The sequence below is a fragment of the Nelumbo lutea genome, chromosome 6, assembly GCF_056320005.1.
Source record: "Nelumbo lutea isolate HS-2025 chromosome 6, American lotus-T2T, whole genome shotgun sequence".
NCBI classification, from domain to species: domain Eukaryota; kingdom Viridiplantae; phylum Streptophyta; class Magnoliopsida; order Proteales; family Nelumbonaceae; genus Nelumbo; species Nelumbo lutea.
Window position 1 is genome coordinate 15,980,447 of NC_142689.1, and position 23,556 is coordinate 16,004,002.

Below are 23,556 nucleotides of genomic sequence, written 5' to 3' on the forward strand. Positions count from 1 at the left end.
TTTAAGAATTTCAATTAGAGGGTTCTTCATGCAGCTTTTGATCTATATGAGGAAGAAAAGGCGACCATACAATACTTGATATCATTCAACTCAGAGACGAAATGGAAGCCGCAGGTTATATACAACAATTTATGCAAAGCGACGAAAATATGCCACCTGAAAAGATATTTTTCTTATTATTCCACAATGCAAATGAATCACGAGCTATGCAAATACATGCACTGCTAACCACGTATAGAGCAGGGGGTTTTTCTACTTTACAATCTCTACCGCCTCTGTTCATTCAAGATCTTCCCCTCAAAAAATTCACTCAGCATCCGATCAAGATCCTCAGCTGAGAATCTTATATACTTCTGTGGGTTTTTCCCATTCTCAATCATAGGCCTGTAAATAATCCCGTGGTAAGAATCACTTTTTTTATCAATAACTGAAACAGTGGTAAGAATCGTAAGGAAGATGGAAGGCAGGATATAGAAGAATCTAAGGTTTTAAAATAATAGAACACACCCAAAACGTTTGAGGAAAGATCTATATGCAGGCAAGAGGACTTCTGCAACTGCCAGCCTCAAAGACTCCCTGAGCTCACTGTCAGGCACTGTCCACTGGGATTGTCTCTGATGAAGCTCCTCAAACTGTATATTAAAAGTCTTGAACCTGATGAAGTAAAGAACTGCTGCTTAGTTTGCGAAGTATGTATCAAGAAATAAAACAAGCTAATAGAGAATCTAACTGACCTGTCCTTCACCATTGCTCTTGAAATCCCACTGTTATCACTTCCAGTTGCACTATTACTACCGCCACCAGATGGTCCCACACCCTGGACAGATACGCATTGCAGAATCTGCAGGCAAAAGATCAATAAGCTGAAAAAAAAAACAGATGATTTCTCTTCAAGCTATTCTTTTGAAATGATATTCATTGAGTGTAAAATTGGTCTCTTAAATACTTATTATAGTAGTATTATTTTTGAAAATAATGAAATTAATATATGTAAAAGATTTTATCTTTTAGATGTGATGATTTCCACATTTTTAGAGGAAAATTAATGTTCTTAATAAAGAGAATTGCTATTTTTTCAATTGCTATACATTCTGAATGGCATATACAAGTGGGAACTAGCTAAAACCCAAAAGTTAGTTCTTTATATTATAAAATTCTTATCGCCTAGGTGCGACTAGGCGCCTCAGTTTCACCCAGACACCTTGAAAACTATGACCCCAATTTGGTAAGAAAAGTGGGTATTCTCTAGGCCATATTGGCATGAAAAAGAGATTCTGTTATTTGATCTGTGATCCCTTAGCCATACCCATTGGGATATCTAGAAAGAAAACTGAACCATAAATCTTTAATAGTTTGGGAAGGCCCTTGGCGGGCATGTGTATATGTTAGCGGTGTTTTGACCAGTCCTTTTAGCTCCCCCTCCCCCCCTACCACATATCCATGGATCCGTTGACCTATATATATATATATATATATTTTTTTTTTGGCTTGAATCATCCTATCAATCTTGGAGTCTCCTACCTCTATGTTCTTGTAATTTTAAGTGTTCTGCAGTATCCAACCAACATATCCATCGCTTCTGCCCTTATGGGGTCTGCAACTCCAATGGGGCCAGAAAAGGCATCTTCCCACTGATTTACAATCCACATCCATCATATAGGTAGCTACAAGCTGAATAGGCATGCTATTAAATGATAAATGATGTTATACAAAGATACATATACCTATATAAATGCATGTGTTTTCTTTGTTGAACCATAAAAATACACCATAAAGTACCTTTTATTTTTTATTGGTTACTTCCACAGAGGTATGCCATGTGGAGAATCCATGCCTTTTATAGTCATGGCATTCCATTAGAGATCATTAAAGAGAGGCAACACTTGTTTCACTCAAGATCAGAGGTCAGAATTTACTTTGTTCAAGATCAGAGATCAGATTTAGACCTCTCCTATTTTCTGTTTTTGTTTTACCTTTTTTAGATGAATCATTCCTGTGAGGTAATGTTGTGGAGCCCAGAAAGAGCAGGCAAAAGAGTAAATAATTAGAACACCCACATTGATGACACCACAATCAAAGGCTTAGGGTAGAATCCAAAAATAACAGGATATGAAAAGTGTGAAGAGACTTGACATATCCTTTTTTCTTTTTTTATCAATAACAGATTCATTTCATTAATGAAAAGTGAAAGAAAGGTACAAAGGTAGGGGAGATAAACTCTCTTAACTCCCCCAAGGAAAAGAAAGATTACAGATTAGCCTAAAACAACTGATTTCTTCCCTCCCCTTTTTTGGCTAGTGCATCTGCAAAGGAATTGGCGCATCTCTTTACCCACTGTAATCTCACTGTCATACCCCGAGCCAACCTCTTGAAAGTTCTTTTTTCATTCAGGTAGCTCCACATGCTCCTCTCCTCCTTTTGTAGCCAATCTATTACTAGCTTCAAGTCTCCCTCAATTATTAACCTTTCTACATTAAGCTCCTTAGCCTTTTTGACACCTTCCAAGACACCCAAAACTTCAGCGCAAAGTGAATCTCCTTCCCCTACTGAGCCTGAAAACATAGCAATAATTTCACCCCTCTCCTTCCTAAAAACCCCTCCAATACCTGAAGGGCCAGGGTTCCCTTCACTACTTCCATCAAAGTTCAGCTTTATAAAGCCAGAATCTGGAAGAGTCAACTGTGGTAAAGTGACTTAACATATCCTATTAGGATTGTCCTTGTTGTATATTGTACATGTGTTTTACTTAGCTTTATTTTCTTTCAGCCCTATAAGGCACTTCTGTGGGGTGGGATCAACTGATTCATTTGACACCCCTGAATCTGCATTCTCTTCTGCTTGAACTAGGGTTGACAGAAAGGGATTTGGGGAACAAAGAGATAGTGAGCCATGTCATACAGCATTGAAATAGATTCTTCAGCTTCTCACATTAGAACTCTAATTTGAGATTGCACATACTAATTGTTCATAGATGCCACCTATAAGAGGTCGTTTGATAATAGCTGAATTGAATGAGCATCTACTTTTAGTGGATAAAAGTAATTAAATAATAGAATATTTGAGGGTACAGTAATCAATCCAAAATGGAGAAAGGTTTTGTGGAGAAAACAAAATGGAAAATAGCTTGGAAGGTAGAGGCTAAAAAATTTCTTTTTGAAGAAATGTGGATTAAAGGAAGACTTAGCCTGAAGATAGTGGAACAGAAAATGGCTACAGTGCTTGTGGAAGGAACTGAGATGATTGACTGGCTGAAAGAGTTCCTTTCCGATGCAGCAACTAAAGGGAAGCAGTGTATATGGAAAGAGAAGTTATCCCAGATGGGTAGAAGGTACGTAATGCTAAGTAAGAGGAATGTAAAGGGATCCTTCATATCTCTTTCTGAATATCTTGCTAAAGGAAGGAGGCAAATGGTCTGTTTTCCTGAAGGAAGAAGCAGTCAAGGGTGGAATGGAGTGGCTAATATTTTATCAAACTTCCTAGACAGAAGGAAAATGGAAAAAACAGAGATGATGGTGAAAGGGGACAGTGGCCAGAGTTTGTATGCTAGCACTCCTAGTCCACCTGTGGAAGAGGAACCAAAAAAGGAGCTCCTTGCACTGGCACATAGCAGTAGTAATCCTTCTTTGGTAGCAGACAGGAAGTCAGGGCATTGGGACAACATGCTAATCTTAAAAGCTGAGAAGAGGGTATTAGACTGGAGGAAAGTTGCAGAACTCCTGAAGGTTAAGCTGTGCTTGAAGAAGATTATTTTAACTCCGTTTGAACAACAGAAGGCAGTGCTGGACCCTCTTTCTTGATCTCTCCAACTGTCTCATTCTCATCTTTGAGCCCCTGTTTTGCCACTGAACCAGAGAATCGAAAAAGCACTTTTCACAGTCCTTTTTGGTCAAACTCCAACTTACGGTGACAGAAATCTCACTAATCTTCGTTGGTTCTCATCCTGGTCATCCTTCTGACTTAACCAAAGTGATGGTGAACCACACTACCACAAACTGAACAGTGCATCAACATAACATCTCCAACTCCAAGTTCTTCTCAATTGAAGATAATGTGACTGTTCAGTTAGTTGGGCTGCCATTCCATCTGTGGAATCAGGAGATTGCAAACTCAATTGCTCTGCTGTGTGGTGCTCGACTAGATGGTGTTTTCTAGGGAGATCTACGTAGTGCAGCTCTTCTTCTGAGTAGAGTAAAGCCAGAAGAGATACCGAGGAAGGTGACCATTGGAGTGGAGGGAGTATTACTACCGGTGTGGTTAGCAACCTCCATTGAAGCTGCCTTGTGGAGGGAGGCTAAACAAGAGGAAGAAGAAAGGGCTGAAGGGTTGGTGCTACATGGCAGTCTGGGGATGGACAAACAAAGCAGATGGAAACTTTCACCAAAATGGAAAGACAACTTTTAAGCAGCCCAAAGGTTCTAGGTCAGGAGAATGGTATAAGACGTGAGCAACAAGGCAAGGGTATGACAGTCAATAGAACTTTCGTGTAGGTATTATCTTCTGGCGCCAAACTGAACAAGTTGAATGGGTCAAATAAATCAAATTTACTTGAAGGAATGTGTGTTTCAAAGGGGGCATCTGGAGAAAAAGGGGTGCAAGCAGATGGGCTGAAACAGACACGTGGGCCTCTAAGTGGGCACGTGGGGTTGGGTAAAGAAAGCCACAACTTAAGGCCGAAAGGAAATGGGCCTATTCCAGATGGGCCAGCAAACATATTTGGGGAAAAAGGGGTACAAACTGATGGGCTGAAACAGGCACGTGGGGTCGGGTAAAGAAAGCCTTGACTTAAGGCCAAAAATAAATGGGCCTAGTCCAGATGGGCCAGCAAATAGAATTGGACCAAAAGGTAGGTCATGTGACTGTCTAAAAAGCCATGTGATAGGAGATAGGATTCGAGTGACACTAGATGGTTCTTATGGTGTATCATCGTCCCAACCCAAGCCCAACCAAACTGAAAAACAGAAAGATCAAAAGACTACGGGAGGAGTTTAGACATGGAAACCTAGGCTGGTATCCTATTCTATTAGCCCAGAGAAACCAAACCCAAGGTACGATTGGCAAAGGGATAAGGATGATGTTTTCGACTCAGATTGGGTTAGCATCAATGATGAAAATACAGATGATGAAGTCTTCACAGTTTCCCCTAGCCCAGGAAGTGTGGAAAGCAAAACAAAAGCTTTGGTTGATTCAACGGAATTGAACGGTCTTGCGTTACTATTTGAAGAGAGTAGTATAGGATTGGAAGTAGGGGCAACGACGGTGGAAAAGATAAATCCTTCGGATGAGAGGGCAACTCAGTCATAAAGGGAAAGAAAACCAGGAAACGTATAGGATCAAGGACAAGAAGGAACAGGATGTAGTAAAACACTCCCACTAGCTCTCGACAAGGCAACGACAAACCCCTTAACCCCGTTCTCTTATCCAAGTATTGATCCAAAAACCATAAATTGTCACCCCTGGCAAAAGGCTAATTTCCAAAAACTAGAACCTTCCAAATCCTAGTGTCTCCCTCACAGTTACAAGGTATGATGTCTCCTTTGGTTTGTGTGGGTACTAATCTATCTTCTAGTCCTTTGCACATAGGTGAGACCAGCCCGACACCCAAGTCTGCCATTGCCAGTGTTTCGACAGAAATGGTGGGTAGTGATAAGATGCCGATAGCTGATGAGGAGGAAGGTGATAGAATCTGGGAGATGATCTTGGAGATTTTTAGGATCTTAGTGAAGGATGAACTAGAAAATGAGAGGAGAAAGGGTGGGGAGGGTGACAGTCCTCAGTCTAGGCCAAAACACTCCCACTAGCTCTCGACAAGGCAACGACAAACCCCTTATCCCCGTTCTCTTATCCAAGTATTGATCCAAAAACCATAAATTGTCACCCCTGGCAAAAGGCTAATTTCCAAAAACTAGAACCTTCCAAATCCTAGTGTCTCCCTCACAGTTACAAGGTATGATGTCTCCTTTGGTTTGTGTGGGTACTAATCTATCTTCTAGTCCTTTGCACACAGGTGAGACCAGCCCGACACCCAAGTCTGCCATTGCCAGTGTTTCGACAGAAATGGTGGGTAGTGATAAGATGCCGATAGCTGATGAGGAGGAAGGTGATAGAATCTGGGAGATGATCTTGGAGATTTTTAGGATCTTAGTGAAGGATGAAATAGAAAATGAGAGGAGAAAGGGTGGGGAGGGTGACAGTCCTCAGTCTAGGCCAAAAGAGGTGTGAAAAGAGTTTGAGGCTTTGATTACAAAGAAAAAAGGGTCAAGAAAAAGTAACAGCAGAGGTAGGGGTAGAAATAGGGTGAGAAAGGAAAAATTGAGTGCACAAAAGGTTCCAAATAAGGTCAAAGGAGGTTCAAATAAGAAAAGGAAGAAGAAGTTAACTAGGGTGGAAAGGTTGTGATGTGATGTGGTGTATGATAAAGGGAGCGATGGGAGAAAAGATAGGCAAAGGTAAAGTAGAGGGTGTGTTTAGGAAAGGGGACAAAATTTAGCTTGTTTTTTCTGCATAAAGATATTAAGCTAGAATGTAAGAGGTCTGGGAAGAGCAACTAAGAGAAGGGAAATAAGAGAGATGTTAAGAAAGGAGAAGCCAAACTTTGTGTTAATTCAAGAGTTCAAATTGATGGAAGTGGATAGGAAGTGGATAAGACAAATTTGGACTGCTAGGGGAATCAGTTGGGCCTTCTCACAATCTTGGGGATCTTCTGGAGGAATCATTACTATATGGAAGAATGATAATATTGAGTGCATGGAAGAACTGATAGGGAACTTTTTAGTCTCAATCAAGCTAAAGAGAAAGACAAATGACTTTGTTTGGGTTTTTACCAATGTCTATGGGCTGAATTCCTATAGAGAGAGAGAGAGAGAGAGAAGATTTTTGGGAAGAACTGACAATAATCAGGGGTCTATGGAAGGGCCCATGGTGCTTGGGGGGTAACTTCAATGTGATCAGGTTCCTTTAGGAATCAAATAACCCTAGCCATAGGATTACTTCCAGTATGAGGAAATTTAAACCTTTTGTAGATACAAATGATCTGAGATAGTTGCCCCTTCTTCAAACAAAGTTCACATGGTCCAATTTTCAAGAGACACCTATTTGTTGCAAGCTAGACAGATTTCTCTTTACTTTAGACTGGGAGGAAGGGTGGCGGAGCCTAGTGGTTAGGACCTTGCCTAGAACTACTTCGGATCACTGTCCTATCAGCATCTCTAAAGAAAGAATGGGAGGAGGGGCCCTACCCTTTTAGGTTTGCGAACATGTGGCTGCTACATCCAAATTTCAAATCAAAAGTGAAAGAATGGTGGGAAGAAGGCCAAGTGGAGTTTAGATGGAAGGGTTTTAGATTTTACAAAAAACTGCAAAGGTTGAAGGGCAAGATTAAAGAGTGGAATAAGGAAGTATTCGGGTCATTGGAGGAAAGAAAGACAAGCATCTCACATAGAATAGGGGAATTAGATGAATTGGAAGGGGAAAGGACAATAAGAGAGGAAGAGAAATCTAAGAGATGGAGACTAAAGCATGAGCTGGAAGAGGTTTTGAGGAAAGAGGAGATTTGTTGGAGATAGAAATCTAGATATCAGTGGTTAAAGGAAGGTGATGGCAATACAAGTTTTTTCCACTTAGTAGAAAATGGGAGATAAAGAAGAAATTCTATTGCTTAGCTAGTGTGGAATGGGTAAACTTCAACTAGGGAGGAGGATATAGCACAAGCTTTTGTGGATCACTTTAAAGGCATTTTTACTAGTTAGGGAGTTACCAGAGAGCCACTAGAAAATTTTGATTGGAGAAGAGGTCCTAGGGAGTTGATGGAAACCTTGGAAAAGGCTTTTGAAGCTCAATAAATAAAGGAAGCCATATTCTTTACAGAAAGATCCAAAGCCCCAGGCCTAGACGGCTTCACAATGGCTTTCTTTCAAGATTGTTAGGAAATTGTGGGTGCTGGTTTAGTGGAAGTTTTCACTGAATTCAAGGGTAAATGCCACCTTTATCACCCAAAAGATTTTAGACCATCAGCCTTGTGGGTAGCATGTACAAAATTGTCTCCAAGGTGTTAGCTAAGAGGATTAAAAAAGTTCTTCCCTCTTTAATCTCTCCAAATCAAGGGGCTTTTGTGTTTGGAAGACAAATAATAGACCAAATCCTTATTGAAAACGTGTGTGGAGTTTAAAAAACGGAGAAAGGAAAAAGGGCTAGTTTGCAAATTGGATCTGGAGAAAGCCTATGACTTGGTGGATTGGGATTTCCTTCTAGAAGAGCTTTGCTTAGGTTGAGAGGTTTTGGAGCGAGATGGTGCAAATGGATTAAGGGCTGTATTTCTTCTTGTCATTATTCCATTTTGGTTAACGGGGTTGCCAGGGATTTCTTTCCAGCAATTTGATTTCAATGATCGATACCAATAATCTGATACAAGTTGGAGAATTGGGGGGAATAATGTGGTGGTTACCCATTTACAATTTGTAGATGATATTATAATCTTTTGCAAAGGAGAAAGGGAGGAAATGACAAATTTACAAAGGATGGTAACCCATTTTGAAAGGATCTCCAATCTCAAAGTAAACTAGAGAAAAAGTTGTGTAGCAAGTATAAATAGGGAGAGAAGAGAGGTGGAAAGCCTAGCTAGTTTGTTGAGATGTGAGGTAGGTGACTGGCCTCTACAATACCTTGGAGTACCCTTGGGGGGAACCCGACTTCAGTTAGCTTCTGGGATCTAGATTAACAAAAAGGCTTGCTGGCTAGAAGAGAAACTACAGATCTCTAGGGGGTAGAATAACCCTAAAAAAGTACACATTGACTAATTTGCTAGTCTATTACCTCTCAACCTTTAAGATCCCCATAAAAGTGGCCAATAAACTAGAGAAATTGATGAGAGACTTCTTGTGGGAGTCGGGGGATACAAAAAAGGATCATTTGGTAAAGTGGGAGGTGGTTTCAAGGAGTAGGGATAGTGGAGGCTTAGGGTTAGGAAACATCAAGCTTAGAAACATGGCTTTACTGGGTAAATGGCTATGGAGGTTTCCTTTGGAAAAAGAGAACTTATGGCATAATGAAACTGTAAGCATTCATGGCATGGTAGACAACGGATGGGACGCTGGTCTTGATCCTAGGGCAACAAGGGCTTCTCCATGGAAAGAAATTCACAGTTTGCTACATTCTTTCCTTCCGCTGGTCAAGTATGATGCTTGTTTGGGTAATAAAATTCGTTTCTAGGGAGGATATCTGGCTTGGGGACATTCCTCTCAAAGACACATTTCCACCTAATTATTCTCTGTCCCTCAACAAAGGGAAAGTGATTTTTTCAATGCTTGTTAATGAAAATTCTTGGGATCTAGGTTTAAGAAGAGGGTTAAGGGATTGTGAAATGGACCTAGTAGATGAACTAGTCTCACTTCTTAATACAACATTCCTAGACCTATCTTGTCATGACAGCAGGATCTGGTTAGTGTACCCCTTTGACTCCTATACCTGTGCCTCCTTCTTCTCTGCCCTCCTTCAGTGCCTCTCCCCTCATGCTTGTTGCCTTTATATGGGAAATGGTGAGACAGTAACACATCTTTTACTTTCTTGTCCCTTTGCTTCTTGTGTATGGGATTGGTTTTCTTCCTTATTTGGCTGTAGGTGGACTACTCCCCCAGATGTGACAAGTCTTTTCAACCCAAGTTTCTTCCGACTTTCAAAGAAAAGGGGAAGAGTGATGTGGAGGGCAACAAGAGCAGCCACTCTTTGGTCTCTATGGGAAGAAAGGAACAACAAAATATTCCAAGGGGAACAAAGATCAACAGAACAAATCATTGATTGTATAGCCATTAAAGTCATACATTGGCGGAAAGTAAGTGATTTATTTAAAGATTTTTCAATGGATGATAATACAAAGGGGCTGGTCAACAGTGGCAAACTCTTCAACCAGGCAACCTATCATGCAGCCCTCTTGGACACCAGCAGCACAACAAAGGGTAAAATTGAATTTTGATGGAAGCTCCATGGGTAATCTAGGACCCTCAGGAGCTGGGGGAGTTTTTAGGGACGGGGAGGGCAGAATGGTGGCACTTTACTCTAGTCCATAGGAGTGGGAGACTCTTTGAGAGCTGAAATTTTGGCTCTCCTACAAGGCCTGAGATTTTCCAAGCAATGGGAGTTTCAGAACTTGGAGGTGGAAGGAGACTCTAAATTGTTAATAGAGTGGCTGCAAACAAAGAAGTTGGGTGTATGGAAATTTAGACAACAAATAAGGGAAATAATCTGCTTGGTAAGGGAAGTTGGAGTAGCATTCAAATGGGTAAGGAGATAGGCAAACTCTATGGCAAATAGCTTGGCAAAACAGGGGACTTTCAGGGAAAACTTATTTTGGGCAGTACTGTAATTCTTGATGTTATTTTGGGGTCAACACTCTGTCTGAGTGATTGACAGTGTGAGATGTTTATTTAATATTCTTAATGAAAGTTACTGTTTCCAATAAAAAAAAGGAACTTGCAGCCTCCTAAATAACTTGTTCACTAAAAGACAAAGCAATAAGTCATTCAGTTCAGCAACTTCAGCTGTTGTCAAATGGCCCCTAGGTTGATGGGGTCACACCACCAAAGACACAAAATTCTAAGTAGTAATTTCCATTCACTTAATTGCCCACTAAAAATAAAATAGTACATCCATATATATGGCCAAATCTTTCCTGCAAGAGAAGAAAACTGACATTAAAAGCACAAATAGAAGATTTTTTTTATGAAAATTAAGGTAATTTATATGGGCAAAACCCAGAAACAAGCTAGCCAAAGTGCTAGTAAACAAATACCAATCACACATCCCCTCAAGAGCCAAATACAATAAAATTCCATCCATTACAGAAGTAGGAAATTGAAGATTAGCAAATTCCTTCAGGATGGAGATCTACCCAACAACAGTTCTTTCAATATGACCAATCAAAACCTATAGCTGCCAGCAGATACCATTGAGCTTTTCTCCTCTAATTCCTTGCCTTTATGGACAGAGGGAGAGGAACATGTGGAGCTGCACAAGGACTCTAATCTTATGAAGTGTTTGGAATGAAAGAGATATCCTTATTGATCTAATTTCTGCAAAGGTGATTCACTTAGTCTCAACAAGGAATGAGTTTAAAGGTGTTTTGGAGCAGCTACAGTAGTCCGAACCAGTGAAGAAGGAAGAAGAAGATGAGGAAGAAGACAAGAGAAAGAGAGAACAGGAGGGTTTAGTCGAACTGATTAGTTTCCCATTCAGTCGACCCCCTTGTGTTTATTAGGTTCTAATTACACTTACAAAGACTAAACTGCCCTCACTTAAGTGTGGGGCAGAGTACTCTAATAAAACAGCCACATAAGCAAAGTACTTAACTGACATAAGATTACTAAATTACCCTTATTCGGCTCACTCTAACACTCCCCCTCAAGCTGGAGAATATATGTCATATAATCCCAGCTTGTTACATAGATTATTCACTTTCCCTGAGTTTAGAGCTTTTGTAAACAAATCTGCCCATTGATCATTCGAGCCCACATGTTCTGTGTTTATCTCTCCAGCAAGGACCTTCTCCCTCACAAAGTGGCAATCAACCTCTATGTGCTTTGTTCTCTCATGAAATACAGGATTGGATGAGATATGGAGTGCAGCTTGGTTGTCACAATACAGTCTCATAGGTTTATCCATGTGAAACCCAATTTCTTGTAGAAGATTCCTCAACCACACTAACTCACAGGTAGTATGTTCCATGGCCCTATACTCAGCTTCAGCACTACTTCTGGCCACAACCGTCTGCCTTTTACTCTTCCACGTCACAAGATTTCCTCCAAGAAATGTGCAATAGCCCGTAGTAGATCTTCTATCATTCACTGAGCCTGCCCAGTCTGCATCTGTATACCCCACTACTTCAAGTTTTCCTCCTGGTTTATACAATAGTCCACGGCCTGGAGCTCCTTTCAGATACCTCACAATTCTAAGAATTGCATCCCAGTGAGGTATACGAGGGTCCTGCATGAATTGGCTCACCACACTGACTGCAAAGGATATGTCGGGTCTCGTGATAGTTAGATAGTTGAGCTTCCCCACTAGTCGTCTATACCTTCCAGGATCTTCAAATACTTCTCCTGTATCACTGCTCAACTTAACATTTGGTTCCATAGGGGTCTCAGCCGGTTTTGCACCTAACAGTCCTGTTTCTTCCAATAGATCAAGAACATATTTTCTTTGGCACAGATTTACACCTTGTTTTGACCTGGCAACCTCTATTCCCAAGAAATATTTCAATGTTCCAAGATCTTTTGTTTGGAAATGGTTTTGCAAAAATACCTTTAATTTGCCAATCCCCAATTTATCACTGCCAGTAATGACAATATCATCCACATAGACCACTAATAGAATCTTCCCAGCTTCTGAGTCATAGCTAAACACTGAGTGATCTACCTGGCACTGCTTCATTCCAAAACTCTTCACCACTTCACTGAACTTCCCAAACCAAGCACGCGGCGATTGTTTCAACCCATAAATTGCCTTTTTCAATTTGCATACCTTACCATCCTCCCCCTGAGCAACAAACCCAGGTGGTTGCTCCATATATACCTCCTCCACAAGATCACCATGGAGAAAGGCATTCTTGATATCAAGCTGAAACAGAGGCCAATCATACATAACTGCCAGGGAAATTAGTACACGAACAGAACCAATCTTAGCCACCGGAGAGAATGTCTCCATGTAGTCTACTCCATACAACTGGGAGTAACCTTTAGCAACAAGTCTGGCCTTCAGACGCTCTACACTACCATCTGGCAAGTATTTCACAGTATACACCCATTTACATCCCACAACATGCTTACCAGGTGGGAGAGTAGTAAGTTCCCACGTTTGAGTATGTTGAAGAGCAGAAAGTTCCTCCTCCATTGCCTGTCGCCAATCAGGTGAACTGAGAGCTTCTTGGACATTGTTAGGTATGGAAATAGAGGATAAAAGGGAAACAAACTGGCGATGTGATGTAGAAAGACGAGATAATGAAACGAAATTGGAAATGGGATGGAGGGTAGAACTGCGTTTACCTTTCCGTAAGGCAATGGGTAGATCAAGGTTTGAGGGTTCAACAATAGGAGCCATGAGAGGATCCGCAGATGAGGTAGAAGCTGGAGGAGGGGCCGGTGCCGTTCGACGTGTATACACGTGCCGGATTGGTGGACGTTCGGTGGTGATCTGCATGGGATGAGGTGATGAGTCTACTCCAACAACAACATCTGGAACTGGATCACTGACAGGGAGAGGAAGAGGAAGTGCGGGTGGAGACGAGGGTGCTTCAGGACTTGAGAAGAAGGGGACTGACTCAAAAAAGGTGACATCAGGACAGACATAGCACTTCCGGGTAATGGGATTATAACACTTGTACCCTTTCTGAGTCTGTGAGTAGCCAAGGAAGACACATTTAATTGAGCGTGCATCTAGCTTGTCTATTCCAGGGCTCAGATTGTGGACAAAGCACACACAACCAAAGACACGAGGAATTGATGGGAATGGAGATAAAGTGGGAAACAAGATAGAGAAGGGGGACCGACCATGAAGAATGAAGGAGGGCATCCGATTAATGAGAAAACATGCAGTGAGTACAGCATCACTCCAAAAACGTTTAGGAACATTCATGTGGTGAAGAATAGACCGAACAGTTTCAAGAAGCTGACGGTTCTTCCGTTCAGCTACCCCATTTTGTTGAGGGGTGTATGCACATGATGTCTGATGAATAATGCCATGCTGTTCTAAATACTGTTGAAATGAAGTAAGAAAGTATTCACGACCATTATCTGAACGGAGAATTTTGATTGGAACACCAAATTGTGTGCGTATTTCAGCATGGAATTTTTGAAAAATAGAAAACAATTCACTTCTTTCTTTCATTAAGTAAATCCATGTCATTCTTGAACAATCATCAATAAAGGAGACAAAATACTTGTACCCATTATAAGACTCTATTTTGATTGAACCCCAAACATCTGAATGAACCAAAGAAAAAGGACTCAACATACGACTCTCAACTCTTGGACTGAAGGACACACGACGATGTTTCCCAAACTGACATGACTCACATTGCAAAACTGACAAATGACTCAATGACGGGACCAAAATCTTGAGAGCCTTGAGAGATGGATGTCCCAGTTGGCAATGCCATTGTAGAGGAGTAAGCGAAGTCTGAAGAGCAATTGAAGATCCACCACCGTCAAGATAGTACAGTCCACCAGCTTCATGCCCCCCACCAATCTTCTTCCCCGTCTTGAGATCCTGAAAAACACAGGTGGAAGGAAAGAAGGTAACGGAACAGTTAAGAGCTTTGGTTATTTTACTAACAGACATAAGATTGAATGGAAACTTAGGGACATATAAAACAGATGATAAGGGCACAGGAGCCATGTCAATATTACCAACACCACATATGGGAGATGAGGACCCATTGGCAAGTGTAACAGTTTGTGATGTGGAGGTTTCAGAGAGAGAAAAGAACACACCTGGAGTCCCGGTCATATGATCTGAGGCTCCAGAGTCAATAATCCAGGGAGAGGTTTTAGATGACATGCAAGCAATACCTGATTGGGCAAGTGTGGCAGTGGTATGCTGTGAAGTAGTTTGAAGGAACCGTTCATACTCATCACGCGGTACGCTCACCATTTCCCTCCCAGAGGTAGATGTAGATGTGGGATGAGTTCGGTCTGCCGGTTTACTGTCACTTATATCAACCTCACCCGCTACAGCATGATTAGCCCATTTAGAGGGAGGGCCATGTAGATCATAACAGAAATTCACTGTGTGTCCCTCTCTACCACAATGAGTGCATTTCCTTGTAGAGTTATTCTTCCCTCTGCCACGACCTCCCCCTGAGTCACGACCACCCCGACTAATCATGGAACTGCCACGGCCTCCTCGGGGAGCATGACCTCCCCCTCTTGTACTATATCCAACCCCTCGAGCTGTCACAAGTGCTGATCTATCAGACTGTGTGGAGTTCTCTGTCTGTCCCAAAGAGATTCTACGAAGCCTTGAGAATACTTCCTCAAGTGTAGGAAGAGTAGAGCCCCCCAATATTTGGGCTCTAACTGGTTCATATTCCAACTTCAGCCCCACTAAAAATCTTGTAACATCTAGTTGCTCCCTTTGCTGTTGCTGAACTTTAATATCTGGAGTAAGGGGGTGATAGACATTGAGTTCATTCCTTATATTCTTCATGTTGGCATAGTACTCTTCTAGTGTTTTGGTTCCTTGTTGTAAATCAAAATACTCCTGATAAAGCTGATACACTCTTGTTGTGTTATCTTGTCCAGAATATAGCTTCTTAGCATGCTCCCATATATCCTTAGCCGTATCAAGAAACATGAAGTTGGCACTAATTTTAGGTTCCATACTATTCCACAACCAAGTCATGATTTGAGCATCTTCTTGCTCCCAATCATCAAACCCTAGAGAGTCCTCCGATGGCTTTTCATCTCTTACATGCTTTACTTTCTTCTTTGCCTTGAGAAACACTTCCACTGATTTGGCCCATGGAACATAGTTCTCCCCATTCAGCTTAATTGAGGTCATTTGTACCCCTAGGTAGTCGGAGGAAATTACCACATTAGGTTTCTGATCATTGTAGCCATCTCCTATTGCTGCCATTGTACTCTTTCACAGTTGCCTCTAACCTTACTTCTCAGCTACAAGCTGATTGATGTTGTTCACAGTTTGATACTTCAGCACCTATTGCAGCCCCTAAACACAACAGTGGGAGCACACACTTGTTCTTCTTTACACTACTGCTGACTTCACACACCTACGACCCACATAAGCATCACAAGCACCACAACACAACAGTAGGCCCTCTTACAACCACTCAATAAAAAAAATTGCGCATCACAAGCACCACAACACAGTCAAACTGCTACACCCAGTTCAGATTTGTTTAACACACTTAAGAGGGCATTACACGACCACAAGGAGCTTGGCAAGGTCACTGCATTCCACCTTACACCACTCGGCCACCTACAGCAGCCCTAACACCACTCAACAACTCACAGCAGCCTTACACCATTCGGCTACTGCACACACAGCCCTTTTTAGGGCAACAATGAACCTAGTTCTCTAGGTTCTAATCAGTACTAACTGATTCTTGAAGGGTTCCTACCCAGAAATACCAGCAACACAAGAGGACTAAATAACCAACCTTCCTTTGAGAGTATCAGCCAACCATTCACTGCTGAAATCACCTTCCTTGATGAAGAAAACTGTGCGCAGCAGAGAGCAACGAGCTGTGATGTCTCAGACCTAGGGCGAACCAGTTCTCTCCATTAACCAACTAGAAACGAAGAGGAGGGTGTCACGAACACAGCTGAGATGCTTTGCAAGCGGAAGCAGGTCAGAAACCTTGCTCTGATACCATGTTTTGGAGCAGCTACAGTAGTCCGAACCAGTGAAGAAGGAAGAAGAAGATGAGGAAGAAGACAAGAGAAAGAGAGAACAGGAGGGTTTAGTCGAACTGATTAGTTTCCCATTCAGTCGACCCCCTTGTGTTTATTAGGTTCTAATTACACTTACAAAGACTAAACTGCCCTCACTTAAGTGTGGGGCAGAGTACTCTAATAAAACAGCCACATAAGCAAAGTACTTAACTGACATAAGATTACTAAATTACCCTTATTCGGCTCACTCTAACAAAAGGGATTTCCCACAGACTCAATTGTAAGGAACTGGAATGTGGTTGCAAGCTTTGCCCCTAGGGCTGTTGTGTTTGTTGCAGTGCAAATCTAAACTGGATAAAAATTTTGCACCTGGTTCGATTTTGCATCCATTTGTTTGTAACTATATTTGCACCACCTCCCTTCCCTCCTACATCATATGAGAGAATTGATCACATCATCTTGCTTCTTACCTCACTCCCAAACAAGTAACTTTCGCCTTACCTCCATACTCTTCCATGTAAGGTCGGGAAAGACAATTTTATTTCTCACAAAATTAAGAGAACATCAAATCTAAAGCAAAAGTAAACCAGAATATACACCCAGCCAAATTGCACTCCATGCATTTACACCAATGCAAATGAAATTAACACTGCAAACAAACTGAGCCTAGAGGAAGGATCATGATAACTACGATATTTTTAGAGGAACTGAATGATGGTATCATAAAATTCAATTATGATAAATTGTACAATAGAAAATCCAAGGCTCATCAAGAATTGGGGGTGATATTAAAGGCCGCAATGGAAGCATGGTTTGGGTTAGACTGGGCCTATTGAAATTGGAACATTGAGGACTGAGCTGCTCTTGGTGCTCCATGGTTTAAGATTGGTCACTGAATGGGTTGGAGAAATCTGATTGTATAAAGAATGACCCGGTTTTGGTCGGCTGGATGTCAGTTAATTTTGATGGCCTCTGGGTACTATTATTAGAGAAGCAAGATCTGTAGCACTTGACAAATAATTTTACTGGTTCCCTAGCCTTGAGGGGGGAGGGGCTTCAGGCCTTGGGGAGTAGTAGGACTACTTCGTATTGTATGAAAAATTAACTGCTTTATCTTGTGTCCTCCATTTATTCGTCTTAGGCAAAAGGCACCCATACATTTCTTTCTTGATACCTTCATAAAATGCTTCTGATTGCTTTCGATAATGCAAAATGAAAATAAAGGCTGGCATTAAAATCTCTATTACTGCTTCCTTGAAACCAATAAATACAACTCTCTATACATTTCATTGTGACTAGTTACTTCACAAACTACCATAAATTAATGCTATCTTTTTCCATATCTTCCTTCAATTCCAAGAAATGCACCCATAACATGTTGATAATGCCAAGACACCAATAGCAAATTCACTCAGCGATGGTTTCAATGCTTACGCAATGACTGGTCAGGGATCTGCATTTACTCAGGTTTGGTTATTAGTCATGGATATTAGCATGAACTTAGACTTGCAGAAAGATGAAGCCTAGTATATTTTATTGTCTCCTCACCTTGTGGACTTGTGATTTTTCCTTGGACATCACAAGGACATCCAGCCAAGGGCCATGCTACTTGGGCATCAAGATCCCCATCTCCATGCCAAAGATCCCCATCTGATAGGCCTGCAGTCTTGCAGTCACCCATTGGATGTCTTGAGGTTGAGTGTGAAGATTCTTTTCCCTAGTTTAGAGAAGAGAAGAAAGTTGGAGGAGAAAAATGGGCGGCAACTTAAGTCTCTCCAGCCCCTTGGTGTTATTTAAATGAAAAAAGTACATAAATACAAGGATCGACAAGTATGCCCCTGCTTAGGTGGCACCAAAATACAGACATAAAACACAAGACACAATAAGCCCAGGCCCATTACACCCAGTAATAAGAAAAAAACACATAACAGAAATGTAATAGGCCCACCCCATACTGCTAAGTCCCAAAACAGAGTGATATGCCTCCATGGCTTTTTTTTTTTTTTTTTATGAATATGCCTCCATGGCTTTTTTTCTATTTTTTTATGAGTATGCCTCCATGGCTTTCAGACTCCTCTACTAGAGTTAAGGCACCACATACACTGTGCTCTACATGAAATGCTAGTTAACTTGAATTTCAATCAATGTAAAGTTGCATATTCTACATGAGCTACTGGAGGAATCAATCTGGCATCACCACATGTAAAATCCACTAGAAGAACAGAAGAAGCACCACCACTCAGAACCCCCAGACATTACTAGATAAGAAAAGGATGTCCTTGAAACTTTTGTGCATGCAATAAATTCTTTCTAAATAAAACAATGAATATTTTGAGTATGCATCCAGTTCTAACAAAGAAGATGTTAAGACTGAAAAGGAAAAGAATGAAAATCTATTCAAACAAATTTAAGCCAAGATAAAGATGCTTGATAGAGAAAAACAAATTCCACTGCAGATTGCTTAAGATATTAATATATGTGTATATATGGAAAAAAGCTCAACTATAGATTTATTATTGTTAACAACAAAAAAAAACCTCATTGGTTAAAACATGAAAAAAAGACACCTAAAATTCAAGAGAACAAGCACTGCAGACAAAAGATCAACTATATAGGTAAATTGATTAAATTCTAAATTGCATCCATGATGATATTGATCATAAAGAGATAAAAAAAAAAAATAGACAAAGGGAAGATCCTTCCTACAGAAGGATAGACAAAACTCTAGGTATGGATCCAAGGGTCAGAATTATACTGACATCAAATTTCAGTAAAGACAGATACTTGAGTTTGATTTTCAATAAAACCTTTCCCCAGGCAACCCTCTTGTATTGATTTGCATGCTGCTGGACAACCCTTCGGTGTCTTTGCACCCAGTCATCTCCTAATAAATCCTTTGCTTCTGACCTGAGCATAACATGCTAAAAGTAATTGGTTCTAGCATAGATATAAGCTTGTCATATTTTAATTATATAAGCTGAAAAAAACACAAACCTGCGTACAGATCTGACCATATAGTGAATGTTATTCATAAGAAACAATTGAGTCAAAGCAGGATCTTTGTATTGCTTAGATTTTCCATCCAAATTTGTCTGAAGAGCTTGCATTATCCGCATTGTTACAGTTGCCAACTGAGAATTTGCATCAACTCCACTATCAAACTCCTGAAAAAGCTGCTTCAATGTTGATTGGTAACTGTACATTTTGTGTAACATTGTCAGGTCAATATGTCTGGACATTCAGAACTATACCAGAGCTAATGTCATTAGATCAATCATTCAATATGAATATGAAATTTAAGAAAATTCATGGAACTTCAATACTTAAATTAGCAGGAAAACGTATACATGCTTATCCATGAAAGCACAATTACATAGGATTATCAATTTAACGGCCAATAGTTAAGTTCATTAGCCTTAGACATGCATAAAGAATTAGAATCTTTAAACTCAAATCTGTAAAGAGTAGGAATCTGCTGAATTAAAAAATATGAAAGAGAGTAGTTTCTTGAAGAGAAAAAAAGAGAGAAGGAGAAGAGAAGAACAGAAGTTGAAAAGAAAAGAGAGCAATAATCTAGCTGCCCCCTTCACTTATTATTTATACTAAAAGAATAGAACAATGCAAAGACAACTATGCCCTTATAGGGAGGCAAAACATAAAACAGCATATATAACACTCAAAAAACATAATAAAATTTGGACTCACATAACTACTGTGGTCCCCACCTCCTATCTAACAACTAACATAAAACATCTATTCAGAAAAATATCATAAAACTAATTAATCTTCAACACTCCCCCTCAAGTTGGGAGTAAATGCCACACATTCCCAACTTGCGTAGATCATGTTCAAGCTTGTTCCTTGCCACCCCTTTAGTGAGAACATCAACCAACTGCAACTCTGAAGAGACATAAGGCAAACAAACTTCTCCAGTTGTTACCCTTTCTCTTATAAAGTGTCTATCAACTTCAATGTGTTTTGTCCTATCATGCTTAATTGGATTGTGGGCAATATTGATTGCAGCCTGATTGTCACAGTATAACATCATAGGTTCCTCTGCTTTCACCCCAATCTCACTCAAAAGAGATCTAACCCAAAGAAGTTTTGAGACACCATGAGCCATGGATCTATACTCAGCCTCTGCACTTGACCTTGCCACAACTGCTTGCTTCTTACTCTTCCAGGAGATCAAGTTTCCACCTACGAAGGTACACACTCTTGATGTAGACCTCCTGTCATCTAAGCATCCTGCCCAGTCTGCATCTGTATAGGATTCTAGCGTCAAATTTTCATGATTTGAGAAAAGAATGCCTCTACCAGGGTGCTTTTTCAGATATGCAAGTATTCTCTCAATAGCTTCCCAGTGCTGAACCCGAGGTGCATACATGTACTAACTCACAACATTGATAGCATAGGAAATATCTGGTTGTGTCATACACAAATACAACAGTCGTCCCGTCCCACCATTCTTTGATATCTCCCCACATCTTTTACCAATTCACCATCCACACCACTAATTCTGTGATTTGGATCAATAAAAGTGTCTGTTGGTTTGGTCCCCAACTTCCCAGTCTCTTGCAGTAGGTCAAGTACATACTTTTTCTGTGAAATGAAGATCCCATGCTTGGATCTTGCAACTTGAATCCTTAAGAAGTATTTGATCTCACCAAGATCTTTGATCTCAAATTCTTGTTGCAATGATTTTTTGAGATCATCAATCTCCTCCAAATCATTTCCTGTCACCACTATATCATCCACATACACAATCAGAATTGACACCAAAGCATCTCTCCTCTTCACAAAGAGGGTGTGATCAGACTGTGTCTACGTGTATCCAAAACGGATGAGTGCCCCTCTGAACCTGTCAAACCAAGCCCTAGGTGACTGTTTCAGTTCATACAGAGATTTTCTGAGTCTGCACACCTTTCCTTTACCAACATTTTCATAAAAATCTGCTAGAATGTCCATATATACCTCCCCCTCTAAGTCACCATTGAGGAAAGCATTTTTGACATCAAGCTAGAACAAGGGCCATGAATAGGTGGCTGCTAGAGATAAAAGGATACGAACTGAATTCATCTTAGCTACTGGTGCAAAGGTTTCCAGATAATCAACACCATAGGTCTGAGTATACCCTTTCGCTACCAACCTTGCCTTGTACCTCTCTATCTTGCCATAGGCCTTATACTTCACTGTGAATACCCATCGACATCCGACTGTCTCCTTGTCTGGGGGGAGATCAACTATTTCCCAAGTTTGGTTTTTGACCAAAGCATCCATCTCATCTTGCATGGTTGTTTTCCACTCAGGTTTGGAGAGATCCTTAGTAACATTACTGGGTATAGACACAGAGTCCAGGGAAGAACGAAAAGCACGGTAGGAGAGTAATAAGGCACTATAGGAAAGATGGTGTGAAATGCAGTGGGCTGTAGTGGGATCAACTGCAACAATGGTGTTAGGGACAAAAACATTATCATAAGAAAACATAACAGGCTCAGGCTCAAGAGGAATACCTGGAACTGTATCTGCCGAATCTGGAGTTTCAGAAGGACTGACAGAGAGTGGTGTGGGTTGAGGATGTGTGGAGTCAACCATCATCTGTCGGCACTGATATTGCTGTGAGGCTGCCCGTAGTGGCTCAAGTAATGAAACTGGAGGTGTAGGTGCTGGCTGAACTGATGGAGGCACCACAGAAACAAGAGGAACAGATTGTTCTTCTCCCCAAAACTCTCCCCCTGAGGAGAACCACTCGAGAAGAAGAATGTGGATTCAAAAAAGGTAACATCCATAGTGACAAATCTGCTCCTCGACACTGGGTCATAACAGTAATACCCCTTTTGGTTATGAGCATACCCAAGAAAAACACATTTCTTGGCCTTAGGATCCAATTTCTTGCGATGAGAGCCAAGAATGTGAACAAAAGAAACACAACCAAAAACCATCAGAGGTATATGAAATATCTCTCCATCTGGAAAAAAGAAGGCTAATTGGCACCTTAAACCCCAAAGTCCATGAAGGAACACAGTTAATCACATGTATGGCTATAAGAACTGCATCTCCCCAAAACTGTACAGGTACTGAAGCACACACCATAAGACTCCTTGCCACCTCCACAATGTGTCAGTTTTTCCTCTCAACTACTCCATTCTGTTGTGGTGTATATGCACAACTGCTCTGATGAACTACACCATGTTCTAAGAGATACATGGTTAGGTCCTTCTCAAAGTACTCTCTGGCATTATCTGATCTAAAAGCCTTAGTTCTCACTCCAAATTGTGTGAGAACCATCTGGTGGAATTGTCGTACTAAGTTAGAAACCTCATCACGTGATCTCATCAAATATATCCAAGAATATCATGTATAATCATCCACAAACAAGAAAAAGTAATGGAATCCTCCCATGGAGGGGATTTGATATGGCCCCCATACATCAATGTGACCAATATTAAAAGTAGTACTTATTTTATTACTTGGTTTTAAAGATTGTCTACAATGCTTTCCTAACTGACAACTCTCACACTCCAAAGTTGATAATTGAATATACTCAAACAACTTTGGGAAAAGACATTTCAAAGAACTAAAAAAAAGATGTCCCAAGCGATTGTGCCAAAGCATAATCTGGTTCACTGACTCTGACCCACCACTACTGCTATTGCTAACATGATGGCCCTGATGTCTCGAAATCTCATCTAGAAGGTAGACTCCATTCACCTCACGACCACTCCCGATCATCTTCTTTGACTCCAGATCCTGCAAAACACAATTACCAGGAAGAAAGGTCACAGAACAATTCAAATTTTTTGTCAAAGAAATAGTAGATAGTAGGTTGGTATGAAGTCTAGGGACATGTAAAACAAAAGGCAAAGTTATATCATTGGTATCTAACTGTCCCCTTCCAAGCAATGGGCATATGTGAACCATCTGCTATAGAGGTTTTGTCTCTACCAGAGCACAACTGATAGAAACTGAAAATGGTAGGGGCATTAGTCATATGCACAGATGCTCCTGAGTCTATAATCTAGGGAGGTCCCTCCTTACCTGAAGTAGATGCAAGATTTGCAGTTGCATATGAACTACCTGTATATGCAAAGGAAGTGGTGCAATTGGCTCCTACATTCTGTTGTCCATCTGGAAGGCTAGTTCTGGGTGAATCTTTCTT

At 40.8% G+C, this 23,556-nt stretch overlaps 1 protein-coding gene across 7 annotated transcripts in view; it reads right to left on the reverse strand.

Moving 5' to 3' along the window:
* Nucleotides 1-23,556, reverse strand: part of LOC148847581 (exocyst complex component EXO70A1-like) — a 61,374-nt gene continuing 37,818 nt past the window's right edge. For 4 of the 7 annotated variants that reach the window (XM_088949768.1, XM_088949769.1, XM_088949765.1 and 1 more), the window contains 5 exons: nucleotides 19,392-19,592; nucleotides 19,157-19,304; nucleotides 735-841; nucleotides 508-654; nucleotides 1-384 (listed from right to left, as the gene is read on the reverse strand). In XM_088949768.1, coding sequence (XP_088805894.1) covers nucleotides 267-384; nucleotides 508-654; nucleotides 735-841; nucleotides 19,157-19,304; nucleotides 19,392-19,592 — 721 coding nt within the window. In that variant the 3' untranslated portion in view covers nucleotides 1-266. The remainder of the gene's footprint in view (nucleotides 385-507; nucleotides 655-734; nucleotides 842-19,156; nucleotides 19,305-19,391; nucleotides 19,593-23,556) is intronic. The other 3 variants (XM_088949771.1, XM_088949767.1, XM_088949772.1) reach the window with 1 other exon arrangement.